General features: G+C 44.1%; 1 protein-coding gene across 4 annotated transcripts in view; it reads right to left on the bottom strand.

The window, feature by feature from the left end:
* The window catches only part of MAPKBP1 (mitogen-activated protein kinase binding protein 1), a 103,945-nt gene that overhangs the window by 62,721 nt on the left and 26,773 nt on the right, over positions 1 to 14,451 (bottom strand). For all 4 annotated transcript variants that reach the window (XM_074824170.1, XM_074824172.1, XM_074824173.1 and 1 more), the window contains exon 3: positions 10,770 to 10,861. In XM_074824170.1, coding sequence (XP_074680271.1) covers positions 10,770 to 10,861 — 92 coding nt within the window. The remainder of the gene's footprint in view (positions 1 to 10,769; positions 10,862 to 14,451) is intronic.

Raw genomic sequence — 14,451 nt, 5'->3', positions numbered from 1 at the left:
GCAACTGTTGTAGCTGTTCTGACAGGCTTGACAACACACTCCCGTTGAAGGAACTGGAATATTTGCCCTGGAATTAGGATGGAAGCAGTAACAAGCATGTACTATATAGTTCTCCTTCATATGGTCTGTCAGGCAACCCAAACAGCAGCAAACTTGCAGGACTCCTCCAAAAAGCCCCACCTTTCCCTGCTCACAGCCTCAGGAATCCAGCACAGGGAAGCTTCAAGGACAGTTAAGTGCTTTTTCTTTGTCACGAGAATTTTCACTGCAGCCTTGCAAAGATAAAAGCATTCCCGTTTCCCTGCTCTCACCTTCTTCACCACTAACATTTTTGGCAACAGCAAGAATCCACACTCTAACATAAACTTTCTTGAGGGCTCAGCAAATACTTCTAGCCCCCCAACACACACTGCACAGGCAGCGCCTGGACCTGCCACACCAGTTGTGTGAGGCAGTGCGGGACTGAAGCTACCTAACTAGACTTGCCCTACCCTCACTCCTAAATTTTTTTTATGGTTCACTCACACTACCACAGCATCACACATGGAAAGTAACCTCCTCTCCAGGATTTCCATCACTAGATGTGAAAGCACATTTACACTGCCTGCACGCACACTGCAGGCAAGGAGCCTTCCTTGGCCCAGGATAAGGGTCCTGCAATTCATTCTTACGCTAAAAACCATCCTCAACTTCATTCTCAGTTAAGCACAAAAGCCGCTTATAGTGAACACAATTGTGTGCCATGCTGTGGTACTGAAGGGTCAGAGGTCAAATGTATATAGTATAGAAGAGGAGAGGGTGGAACAAGAAAAGCTTTTAGCTTTTTCTTTGAAGTAACCAAAGAAATAGCATGTAAAAATGCTCTGATGTTCAAAACAAATGCAAAATGCACCACTGAAGATACACCTATGCAACCTCCATCCAATTTCCTTCTAAAAAGCCATTCTGAGAACATTTCTAACCACCACTACCCCATTCTGCTCTCCTCTTTGTCAAGAACTGGGCTTGCTCAGCGCTGGGAACAGGTACAAAGGAGGACACAGAGGCAGTGGAGTTAGAAGTATCTGGTGTTCTTTGCCTTAATCACATTCCTAATTTTCTGTGCATTTACCTACCACATCATCATCTGAGCTCATGTCCCACATGTGGAACCAACTGTGGGACGTTCAGCAGGAGCAGCACACTGCAGAGGTTCTTAAGAAGCAGCACAGCATGTCTTTTTGGACTCTACCACCTTGAGATCTAGCTAGTGTGTGATGTTGGGAGAAGAGTGTCCAAACTAGCACGGGTAAGGATTGCTGTACAAAACAGCACTTTTTAAGTCTTCTTTTTCTTTTTTTTTTTTTGTTAAGTCATCAGTTTAATACCCAGCTCCTATTATATACAGCTCTATGAGGGAGAAAATAGAAAACTGTTACTCTTATTTTTAGAAAAAGGTGCAAGCTGGGAGAAGCAAAGTGATTTTCTCTATCACCCAGTCCCATGGCAGACCAAAAATAGAGAAAAAACATCTCAGTTCTCCATGCCCTACAATACATTGCCTCTTCCCCATTGCTGGCTTTTTTCAGGAAAGTCTTCCTGTCCTTCAGACAGACTCTCACTATCATCCCAAATACAGAACAACATACAGAACACCACATTTCTAGTGAGACCCCACCTGGAGTACTGCATCCAGCTCTGGAGTCCTCAGCACTGGAAAGACTTGGACTTGTTGAAGCGGGTCCAGAGGAAGCCACAAAAATGATCAGAGTGACAGAACATCTCTCCTCTGAGGACAGGCTGAGAGAGTTGGGGTTGTTCAGCCTGGAGAAGAGAAGGCTCCAGGGAGACCTTACAGTGGTCTCCCAGTACTTAAAGGGGTCTACAGGAAAGATGGGGACAAACTTTTCAGTAGGCCCTGTTGCAATAAGACAAGGGGTAATGGTTTTAAACTAAAAGAGGATAGATATAGGCTAGATAAAAGGAAGACATTTTTTATAATGAGGGTGGTGAAACACTGGAACAGGCTACCCAGAGAGGTGGTAGATGCTCCATCCCTGGAAACATTCAAGGTCAGGTTGGACAGGGCTCTGAGCAACCTGATCTAGTCGAAGATGTCCCTGCTCGTTGCAGGGGGGGTGGAGTAGATGACCTTTAAAGGTCCCTTCCAACCCAAACTATTATACAATTCTCTTGCCCCCAACCCTGTAATCTTGACGGTGGGGAGAGGAAGGAGGAATAGAGTTACCAGCTCATCTCTGAACTGAAGTCAGTTTTCTGCTCAATAAAAAGCAGGACTGCCCACATCCCAGGGAGGTGTTCTCAGGCAATTTGTTCTGGGGAAAGGCACCTGCTCCTGCTCATACACCCCTTCTCTCCACAGAATTCCTGTTGAACAAGTTTGCGAAACATTTCCCAGAATGTTTCATTGCAATTGGACCATTCCTTTCAAAAATTCTCAATTCAATCTAAATGTCACAAACCATCTGGCAATCTAAACAGGTCAAGGCTTCCTGTTGTGGCTTTTAGGGGTTTGTTTGGGGTGGTTTTGTTTGGTTGTTTGTTTGCATTGTGGGGTTTTTATTAAACAGTAGCAAACTCTGCTACCAAAGATCACCAGACTTCAACTTCGATTCATTCCTGAGTCTAGAGAGCAGGTACTGCCTGTCAACAGGGTGGGCGCTCCCACTGAAAGGGCTACGAGAATCAGTACAGGTTGCTGCTCCTCACTTGGGGGGTTTCTACAGCGACACTGGCATGCAGCAGCACACTCCTAGGCTGAGCACAGCTGTAGAGCCCAGCCCTTTCCAAGTACCTGACAGAAAGGAGGAAGCACAGAAGCACGGATGAGCACAGGCTCACCCCAGACAGGATGAGGTGTACAAAGGAAGCATTTTGGGAGAAAGGGCTCATATCATGTGGCTTCTGTGGAAAGACAGGATAAACAGGCACATTGGTACCTGGTGGCTTGAGGGAGGATGCCGTATCAGACATATTGCTGCTGCCAGATCCTCAAATAGTAACTGTGAGGACAAAGCATTACATTTCATCTCTATTTGTCCCGAGGCTGTAGCAGCTGGCTACAGAACAGTGACACACCCCCTTGTAACTTGAAGGCTGGATTAGCGTATGGCACTCTGGAGAAGTAACCAGAAGCTCCATGTACAGCAAAACAGCAGCTCTATGTACAGCAAAACAGCAGCTTGTCTCAAAGGGAGCTGGCAAAGCCAAACATCAGCACTGCCCTGACTAGTTTTTCAATACCAAGTGTGACACAAGATACAAAGTCACACAGCGGCTGAAGTCAAGCATCCCACAAGATTTCCACTGTCCACAAGAGCTTCAGCCTACTCCACTGCTGGTGAAGATGGCATTAACCACCTCCCCAGCCAGCAGCTGAGCTCTCAGAGTCAAGGGCTCGTGCTCCCAACACCACCTCTCCAGCAGTCTGACAGCACCCCAATGCTGCAGTCTTCAGCACATGCAGCACACACAGAAGCACTCTGGGCAGAGACTTGACATAGTCTCCCTCTGGTTTAGTACGAAGCTTTTCTGCCCAGCTATTTTGAGGTTTTATCCTATTTTTCTCTCTTTTCTGCTGGGTGGCACATTTGCTGCAGGTCTGTAGCTTTGTTATATCCTCAGTTGTTTGTCACACGTAAAGATTTTAAATTCATTAGACATGACAACAAGAGCCCCCCCACACACACACACGCCCTGGGGGCTGGCTGATGGAAACTGCCTGCAAGTCGATTTGACAGGCTTGACTCCATTCTGCTAAGGGGGAGTTTGCCCACAGCTCTAGGTGATTGCTAGTACTTTGTTTGCTTCATCTCCTCTTCTGCCAAACCAAGTGAGATCACAGCTGAAATGGATCAATACACAACCAGTCAACAACTGTACTTTTTAGGTGCAGTTTTATTAGAGAGACATGGATTCAATGTGGAAGAGTCTCCAGCACTCACTAAAAGGGAGACCAAGCAAAAACCAATGTAGAAATTCTTGTCTAGCATGTAGAAACAGCTCAGACGAGTAAGACCGCACCTACTCCATTAGGCAGGGTCTCCTCTGTCTGAAGTGCAATGATGGGGATTCAGGACTGGACCCAGCTGATACCTAGATGGGAAGAGGACAATTGTTCCAGGACTGCATGATTGTTATCTGTGAATCTCACAGGCCAACAGCAAGGGAGCAGGGGAGAGGCCATAGCCCTCTTAAATCCACCTCTGCAAATTAAAATATCAAAGTTATAATTCTTTGGCCTGAGAATAAAGCACTGTTGCAAAGGGGATCTCCATTCTCTTGTCCCAAGTGCAAAGAGTTTACTCACTTGCCAGAAACTAAGACTGCATTAGCCTTCCTCAGCCCACCCTCCCTGTCTAATCTACATTAATAAAAACAAGGAGTGAAAGAAGTATTTTACACTTCGGGTCTTCACGTCTCAGTGCAGATATGCTCTTTTCCCTCCAGTGGGTATTTAAGACAGGGAGATTTAAGAGTTAAACAAAGTATCCTTGCTTCTGTCTGAGAAATATACTGTTGCTGGGGAAGGAAAGAGAGGGAAGGATTTGGCTACTTTTCATCATCTTTTTGGACACTTTCAGGACACTGAAACCTGGTGTTGTTCCCTCTTGGCACAGAAAAATGTGCTTGGTTTGGTTGTAACAGCCCAGCTCAAACCCAGTTGCAGTCACAGCTCTTCAGTTCAAACTGTGTTTAACAATCTCAGTGAAGGGGATTCTCTTATCTTCATCTCCAGGTTCATCACCACAATTGTGCCAGCTGGAAAAATCTCTCTAGATGGCATGTACAAGCACAGTAGCCTCACAGAAGAAATGCATTAACAACAGTCCAGATTCTTGGGAGATAAGAAGGGGAATGAGGTCTAACCCTTGAAAGGCAACTGTTGCATTTTAAAGAGAACAAAGCAAGCTGCCCCTGGTGTGGCCAAAGATGCTGAAATTTGCTTTGAAACACAGATGAGAAAGTCTGTTCATTTTAGGGTAGGTTTCTACAGTCTTTACAACACTGCAGGATTCTCCTTTAGAAAATAACATACAAAGAAGGCCCAGAAATTCTCCCTCAAAGGTCTGGGTAAAGTAAACTTGAAGGAGCCAGCAGCATCAGAATTGGATTTACCTACTGGCAGCCAGCAGTTTGAGTATTTCAATGTACCCATTCAAGCTGCATTTGGGATATAGCCCAATAGCATTAGCATTTATGCTAGGGAAAAATTAGTGAAGAACTGTACCTGCATAGAGCAGTAGAGCTTTGCACAAAATGCACATGTACCAAAAGGTACGCTGGGTCTATCAAAAAGTTGGTTCCTTCTGTGTACCTACAGCTTTCTAAAAGCAACTACCATTGTGGCGTCCAACCAAAATGATCAATTAGTTCAGAAAAATATGCTCTGAAATAAAGCCGAAATACTTGTCATCTTACAAATTAGGATTTCACTGTCCATGTAGACACCAATTCTAACCTGGGCACAGTGATTGTAAGTCTTAAAAAGATCCCAGTTCAGAACAGCATTTTGTCTCATTCACCAGCAGTCATCTACTAGATCTGCCTCTCACATTTCATTCCTGTACCCCACTGACCAAAACCTTCCACTTTAAAGAGGAAAGAAAGAGCAAGACAACATCATGCCTGCTAAAGTTATGTAATGTTTATCCTAAATGTTATTCTTCCATTGTGGGTTATATGCACCTTAAGGTAAAGGGAGATTGTTCTAAGCTGATAATTTATTATGTTGTGCAGTAATCTATCTATATAATGATGGAAAATGATAATTAAAACTTTCCAAGAGACTCCACATGTGGATGGGCTGGAAACCACTTAGCCTTACAGCCTATCTACCGGAACTAGAAAGAGGTATTTGGGAGCAAGCCAACAACCACTTCTGGAAAAGAAAAATCCTCACTCTTTCAGCTTCCAGCGGGATTTACCACTCAATTATGTCAGACAGCTCCACACGTGCTGAGCAGACTCCTGGCTGGATTAAAACCAATTCACTCATTTCCTGCTGTGCTCATCCCCTTCCTCCCTTCGCTGTGACACAGACCATGGTCACTGCCCTGACAGTGCAAGACCTGACACTTACCTCCCTGGATCAGTGGACAGGGAGTCAGGAGGGGTATGACTCAGAAGGGCTGACAGAGTTAAGAGCTTCAACTCAGTACTGCAAATCAGCCAAGGATGAGGGGTGGTACAGTGGGAGACACCGTGAAAGGAGGAGACTGTTGCTCAATTCTGCTGCAGCGCGGGTCAGCACACGAGAGGCTGCTGCACTAACATCCAATGTGCACAGCACAGTAGCAGTAAAATAAAATCTGACCCAGACCGCTGTGCAGTCTTCTGATTTTGAACACATCATACCACTATTCGTTTCTGAATATTAGTTGACCTATCTCAAAAAAACCCTCAAGCTGATAAAGCTGAAGCAAGAACAAGCCTAGCTCTTCAACAAGATCTTGCAGCAAAAAGCAGCAGGAGGAAAGACTTAATATATTTATCTTAACTTTAATCATATAGCTCCTTCTTTTATTGTCTCTCCCTTCCTATGTACAAACAAGGGTGATTCATTCTGAAATGGTACAGAACATGGGGGCATCCAAATCATTTGCTCAGCAAACATACTGCACACACACAGAGCTAGCCAGGGGACTGTGTCTGTACTGGCTACAGTAATTTCTGAGAGAAACCCTAAAAAATTCATTACACTAGGTCTCAAAGAGGATTCACTATATTAAATCCATGCCTGCCTTTAGCAGGAGTTGCTGTATGTAAAGAGCTATGCTCAAGAGCTGAAGGGTGGGAGGAATATGCAGGTCGAGACTGATCAACTCATCACACATGCTATGTATCAAATACCAATTTCCCCAGCAAGGAACGCTAATGTGAAAAATCCCTGACTTCTATCAGGCTGTCTGGGAATTGATGAGCAGAGCTAGAAAGAGGCTTAAGCTAGCCAGAACATACCAGAAGGGTGTTTAAAAGACATTGCACACTGAACAGCACGAAGCACTACTTTCCTGCTCCTACAGAAGAAAAAGCACAGGCTGTTCCCTCAAGCAGGCTAGTGCCTCACATGAAGACCAGGTTCACAACCAGCTATCGTGACCAACTGAGAGCCAAGGAAAGAAGAATAAAGAGAAGCAAAATAAACCAGCCAGTCACACCAACCTACAAGGCTTAAAAACAACAGCAAACACAACCCCAAAGCCAAAACCAGATAAGCTGACTCAAGCTATCTGAGCAGCTGGTCTAGAATTTACATGGACAGACATTTCATCCTCCCCCCCACCTTTTTTTTTTTTTCCCCCTTTTTTAATGCTAGTCATCCTCAGAGGATTTTCTTAGCTTTGTTTCCCTTCTTGTTTCTAGGAAACACAACCTCAACTAGCTACTAAAAAAAACCCCACCAATAAACCAAAATGAGAGAAGGGCAAGGAAAAAGCAAAGGGGAAAAAAAATCTGAAAGAAAAGGAGGACAGAGCATCGGTCCTGCCACAAGTAGTAAAAAATTCAGTACATTTCCATCCCCCTCACTCCTCCCACAAAATTGACTTTGTTACTGCATAACCCTAACAGAGATCAAATTAAGCAACTTTCAGTTTATTTCACTGCCAACATAAGAACAGGCAAGTGCAGGCAGCCAATCTAAGACTTTCAGAGAGGATGTAATTTTCTCTCCTATGTTGTCTTATCTCCCAAGACACAGCCTTATACGAAAGTGGTGCCTAGAATATCTGCAGCATTCGGTGCTTTTAGCCTTTATGACAGACATGAAGAAAAAGCCTCCTGTAACACAAGCATCCCCACCAAAACAGCATCAGGGTCAGCAAAGCTTCTGTCACACACTGCCAGAGAGGAAGTCTCATTAGGGTCACAGAAAAGAAAGGACAAAAGGCTCAAAAGCCAGTGAGAAGAAAAAGAAATAATAATCTAACAGTCAGTTCTTCAGCACCACTGTGGAGTTCGAATGAGCTTGGGGTGCATTGTGAACTGCTTCTTTCAGGAGATTCAGACACTTCTCAGGAGATTCAGAAACTCCAGGAAAGAGAAAATTCAGAAAAGCAATTGTGTTGTGGTTTTTTTAAATTATTTTAGGCAAACCAGAGAACAGAGTTAAGATTCTGCTCAAAGAACACCAAAGATTCTCATGCAGAAGTCCTCATTCACATAGTTAATCGTATGCCTGATGTGGATGAAGTCAGGATGCCTGGGGCAACTGTTTTGATCTCAACCAAATGAATCTAGATATGTTGAAAGTGTTCTTAGGAAAATACAGAGTTGTTACGTAAATTCAGCTTTTAGGAGTAGGACAGACTGGAGGAGCAAAGCATCTGCATGTCAGGATTGCAAAACCTCGGTACATGAACAGTGGGCTGAGGAAATCACTGGAATACCTGGAGCACAATTGAAGATGACCAAGTTGTATGGACAGGTCATGAATCAACTGTGCATGAGCCATACCCAGTCTGCTACATCAGCCTCATGTAAGAAGCTTCTGTGTCAAGTAAATTCAAATAAATAGAAACAAAAATAAACAAAATAAACCCAATGTACCAGAAATGCCAGGATTCTTGCAAATCAAGATAAATTCACTGGGAAAAAACAAACAAAAACCATCAACAACAAACTGAAGTTGCATCAATTTAGGAAGGTCTACACCAGTACCCCTCTCATGTTTTGACTCCTCAACTAATGCTAGTTAGTCCTGACTGCAGAAAAATCACAACAGCATCACAACACAGGCCAGCCAGGGCACAAAAGCAGCAGGTCATACAAGCCATTAAACTATTACAACAGACACCTGATATACTCCATAGATTTCCTGCCCAGGCCATGAGATGCTACCACAAGCAAGTAAGAACAGGAATTCCCCTGTAAAGCCCTAAGGAACCACATAACCTTTTAATTACCTGAAAGAATCCCCAGGTGTCCTCAAGCTTGATTAAATCGATGTTAGGCATGCACAAGCTCATCAGAGGACATTGCTATTAACAAAACAAATCTATCTATAGCTATGCAAGAGTCCAAAACATCTGTTTATTGCACTTGTTTTCTTCTCTTTCTCCCTGCTCTAAGTGTGAACATATTCAGTGTCAGAAAAGATGCAGGGGAAGAGGCAACACACACTGGAATATATTTGCCTGGCTCCAAAGAGCTCAAGTATAAAGGATGCTGTCAAGCACAGATGTGGATCTCAAGTTGTCTGCAGTTTAACAGACTGCCCACTGACAGAAAAAGAGGCAGTGGGTCGAAATTAAGACACATGAAATTCCATTTGAACACAAATGAAAAACTAAAGAAAAAATCCAAAACACCCCACTTCTTTTTTTGTTACCATGAGAGTAGTCATACACTGGAACATGCTGCCCAGAGAGGTTGTGGAGTCTCCACCTTTGGTCATATTCAGAAGTTGCCTGGCCATGGTCCTGGGCAACCTGCTCGAGCATGGGAGTTGGTCTAGATGATCTCAAGAGGTTCCTCCTAGTGATAACAATTCTGTGATTCTGTGTGAATCCTAGGATACCATCAGGATGGGCAAAAATTTCTAGTCAGTTTTACTGACTCCATCTCTCTTTTTTTGGCCACAGAATCCTTAAGTGCTGCTACCCTGTTTCTTGTATGCTTGAAAATATCATCTGTAATTGTTGTGGAAGTTCCTTTCTGCTAATTCCAGCTTTCATGTCTTAAGAGTGTGTCCATGCAATGCCACTTGGAGATACTGCCCTTTTCCTTTAGCTTGCTGACCAGCAGAATAAACAAGCTCAGAGGAAGAGCCAAGCTCATATGGACTTCTGCAACCCAGCCAGCTGGAGTATCCCCACATATCCCCATACATTAGGCACTGAAGGCTTTTCCTGAAGAGTCACTCTTCTGTCTTCCCAATCTATTCCCACTACAGTATCATGTATTTTCATCTAAGTCATAGCCATACCCCATCTCAACAGCTACGCTCCCACTGGCAGGGTAAAACGTTTTTCCTCCCCAGCTTTTTCAAAATGCCATCCATTATGAAACCTTTACCTTTATTTCTCACAGTCCCTTTAAAATTTTTCAGGGGCTACATTCTTTCATACAAGTCCCATCCCACAGACCAGCAACTCTGATGTGCTCTGCTCCTCCACAGACACATACCCTTTGGGTGAGCTCTACCTTCAGCAAGATCTGCAACCCACAAAGCCACCTCTCTGGCCCTCAGCTGTTTCCCTCTAAGTAGCTCTTTTGCTGTCCATCAAAGTCTCCTTTGGGATATCTCTGTTTGGACTTAGACTGCAGTTGATAGACGTGTTGCACTCCAGAGGACCCACACACAAGGGGCTGTCAGGCTGAAATCTTTCTCCACATTTGGATGAGGAACATCAGAAGTCATAAATTACAGAGCATATACAAGAAGGCTTTTGTAAATTCATTGAAAACATCACCTGCTCTATTAGGTACTTACAGACTGGAAAATCACATTGAGTTATGTGTAAGGTCACCACACTAAAGAGCATAGTTAGAGTCCACAAGGTATTTAACTCCCAGCTTAGAGCAAGAGGAAGGAGAGGGGTTCCATTAAAAGGGCTTCCGTTAAAACTTAACAGGTAAAATGCAATCCCTCTCCCTTGCCAGTTACACTAACAGTGCTGAGTCTCATCATTCTCTGGTGTTAAAAGAGTAAAGAACAGTAAATAACGTCCCTGTAGAAGATGATAGGGGAAACGCCCTGAATATTTATGTTGATGCATCAGTTCCTTGGTTTTTCTTAACTTTGAAGAACGTGGTTAGTGACTCACCCTGCTGGATAAGCAACGAGGCCAGTTCTGGGGTCGCAGGCTAATCCTCTGCCTCCCGACACAGTTATCCCCAACACCTTCTCCAAAGTCACCTAGTGCATATGAAAAAGAAAACAAGAAGTATCATGAAACACAAGTGCAGTTCAAATGGACCCATACACAGATGCTGATGGTCTGGTTCACACTGGCACTGAGAAGAATCACAGCTCCTAGGAATTCACTGACAAGCACCCAGGTACAGAAGCAACTCAACTCAGTTTTTAACATAGGCACAGTAAAATACTGCTGGGGTACGGAGAAGGGAGTTACCAATCTGCTGATTACTTTGTCTATGTCAGAGCATTGCAGAGCATTGTAAAGCATTGCAAAGACAGAGGATTGTGAGCAGCAGATAGTACTGGTGAGAAGCTGGGATACACATTTACTGCCCACTGATTCCCACCCTCCCAGCACGAGTAGCAATCCACTTTCTCCAGAGCTCTTTACCCGAAAATCGTTTCCAAGTTGACCCATTCTCTTTATCTTCTCCATTCAGCCTGGTCCCAGACCCATATTCCTAGGAACTGAATAGTCCATTTTTCCCCACGGTGCCTGAATTGGAAACCACATCCAGTGGACCAGGGCATCCCTCCCCAGGAATCTCAAGAGACAGAATAGCTTACATGACCGGGTTCACAAGCCCACATACCCGTGCAGGAGACAGTAATCCAAATGCTTGCTTTCCCCCCTGAGCAAAGATCTCAACTATTTTTAGGAAAGAAAAGAAATGCAACTGGGAAGAGCTACTTGGAAGATACAAAGATTCATAGCCAGGCTTCTGTGGCAAGAAGCCGGGAAAAGCAAAAACAAAATGGGAGGGGATGGGGACAGACGGACATGACACAATATTTTGGGGAGCACTCCCTGGCAGAGAAAGCATCAGAATTTAGCAATTACCCCAAAGCAAAAGGTTGCAGTGGGATTACATGGCAGAAAATCTGGTCTGTGGCATGAAAGGATTCAACCTCTGAGCACAGACCAGTTCTCAGCCCTGGGGTTGTTTTGACCGACACAAAATTATTCTCTTTCCTTTACATTTGCACAGCTTGATTTTATTTATTATATATTTGATGCATACATTCCTCCTCAGCACTGCTGTCCCTGCCAAACTCAAGGATTTTACTGGGTCACAGTCTTCTGTTTTTAATTATCATCATCTAAGTTATATTTGGTTAAGGCCTTAAGGGCATGGACACGGCATAAGAAGTTACTATTGTAATAATTACTACTATCTTTAATAGCTGCCCTGAAGATGAACATCTTGTATTTACACCAACATGGTGCACAAAAGGCAGGTTCCCCATGCCACCCTGACCACCCAGCTTACCAGACCTAAGGAATTCAGCTGTAGGGTGAAGAAACAAGGTCTCACTGAGCTCATGGTTCAGGCTGCTAGAGAAGGTGACAGAAGTAACCCCACACAGAGAACTACCTTGCTTCAACGCATAAAGGAGGGCCGAGGTGCCACTACTTAAAGTGAGCCATCCATGCTTCAGCTAGTTCAAATTTGGCCTGCCTTCAAAGCAGTGACATGGAAAGCGGAAGATTTTATATCCCAGTCTCTGGAACAACTTCGTCTTTTTTTCCCTTTTAGTAATAATAAACCCCAGATACTCTGAGACAGTATGAGAGAACACCAAATTGCCCCCTTTCCTTGTAAAATGAGTATCTCTGGAAACGTGGCTTTTACAAAACTCCACTGGATTTTTGTTAAGTATAAGAACTTACAATTAAAAATGCATTTACAAATCCACCAGTAAAGAAAGGAAATAGTTTTCTTCCAACTTAATGTTGGAACAAAAATGGGGTGGAGGGCTGGAGTGCGGGAGGCTAGGAGGATAGCTACTCTTCCAGGCTTGTTAATACTTCCAAACACATTTATTTTTAAAGCACCCTCACAAATGCACAGAAAGAAGAACTCAATGCTTCTACTGCTGAGATTCCAGCTCATATCAGCAGTTCCCAACCCATCAAACTAAGAGAGATTTAAATTCCTATAGAAACGGCATTCTTGACAGCAAAGGAGGAAGTGGAAGAGACGTGCCATTCAAGTGCTCCCATCTAGATAAGACACCAATTACTTGACGCCGTCAGCAAACATCAATTTAGCAATGCCATGCTTACGCTGCTCAGCACAGGCTTTAGCTCAGGCTGGTTGTAATTGCAACTATCCTAAAAGGCACTACTTGATCTTGGCTATGCAGCTATTCAGCAGCAATTCAGCAACCTACTTTCACCAACAGGTACATTTTTTGCTCTGCAAAGTTGTCTATTGAGCCTCTCAGTGTGCAGTCTTACGCCACAGCTGAGCCAATCTTACAGCTGCCAGCTCTGGAGGGGACAGTTGCTTCCTCCCACATCCCACTCAGTCCAACGACACCCTCCGCCACTTCCCTTGCGCCAGCACTGGCATGGCAACTGCCTGGCCAGCAGGCCAAACCAGCAGAAAACCATGCTGTAGTTTTTGTTTTCTGTTTGCTAGCCTGGGGAAGCCACAGGGAGCTCAAAGCTAGGAAGCAAAAAATTGCCCCCTGTCACTGACTACTAGATCAATCCAGCTGTACCTCCAAAACCCACCCTGTACTGTGGTGGGGAAAAATCTGCCTGCTCCTAGCTTTTAAGAGGGAGAGAAACCAAGCAAGAGCACCAACTTACTTATCTTGGCACTCACCCCACCAACAGCAAAATGTTGCGCTTGCTCCAGCTTCTTCTCTCACTCTAGGGTCTGTGGAGGCCTCATGCCATCTGCCAATAGACTATTTGTGGCAATGATAGGAGGTGGAAAGTCTACCTTTCTCCTATGGTCAGCACGCAGCTTGACACAAAAGGAGTAGAGCTCAGTCTTTGGGTCCAATTATTCTACTGCCAGCAAGCATCTTCTGACCTCCAATACATCACTTGTTCCATTAGAAAAAGACCTAGTGCCACAGCAACAGATACCTGGGTCCAGGGACTCATAACTAACCTTCTGAAAAAGACTCCTCCTCTTTGGCTCCTAGTCTTATCTTTAGAACCTTCCTAATGTAAAGAATCTGAAAGGCAACCCCATGAGCCTATCCAATGGACACTCTTACAACACCTCTACATGATAATCCTTGAGTATTAAAAACAACTTGCTTTGAAAAGGAGTACACGCAAATTTAAAATTTGGTCTTATGACACTTGCGAGCTCCACTCCCATCACCCTGCCCACAATATACCACAGCTTTATCCCCATGACCAACCTCCAGACTAGGTGACATCAGGGCATGAGATAGTCACTTGTCACAAAACTTGACAGAAGAATGAAAAACATTTCAGAGAGGAAAAAACAATAGGCAACAACGCAGTATAAGCTGGATTCCTCTTGCCAGCTAAAACAAAGAAATTATTACATATAGTTAATCAGGGCAGAACTACACCAACTTTAACTTCCTTATCTGGAACTAAGATTTGTCAGCACAAGGCAAACTTGTTGATAAATGTCTCCCATTATCCCACTTCCTAAGTTACGACTTACAAGGTAGGAACCCACTTCGTCACGTGGCAAGTGACTCCCAGTCCTACACAGCCATAACCACTGCCATTCGTACAAGTCTCCCAGCACATCCCAATCAGAAATAAATTCCCTGATAGACCTTTCCAAGTCTGCTATGAGCTAACC

This window comes from Strix aluco, chromosome 4, assembly GCF_031877795.1.
Source record: "Strix aluco isolate bStrAlu1 chromosome 4, bStrAlu1.hap1, whole genome shotgun sequence".
NCBI classification, from domain to species: domain Eukaryota; kingdom Metazoa; phylum Chordata; class Aves; order Strigiformes; family Strigidae; genus Strix; species Strix aluco.
This window is presented reverse-complemented; position numbering and strand designations above follow the sequence as displayed.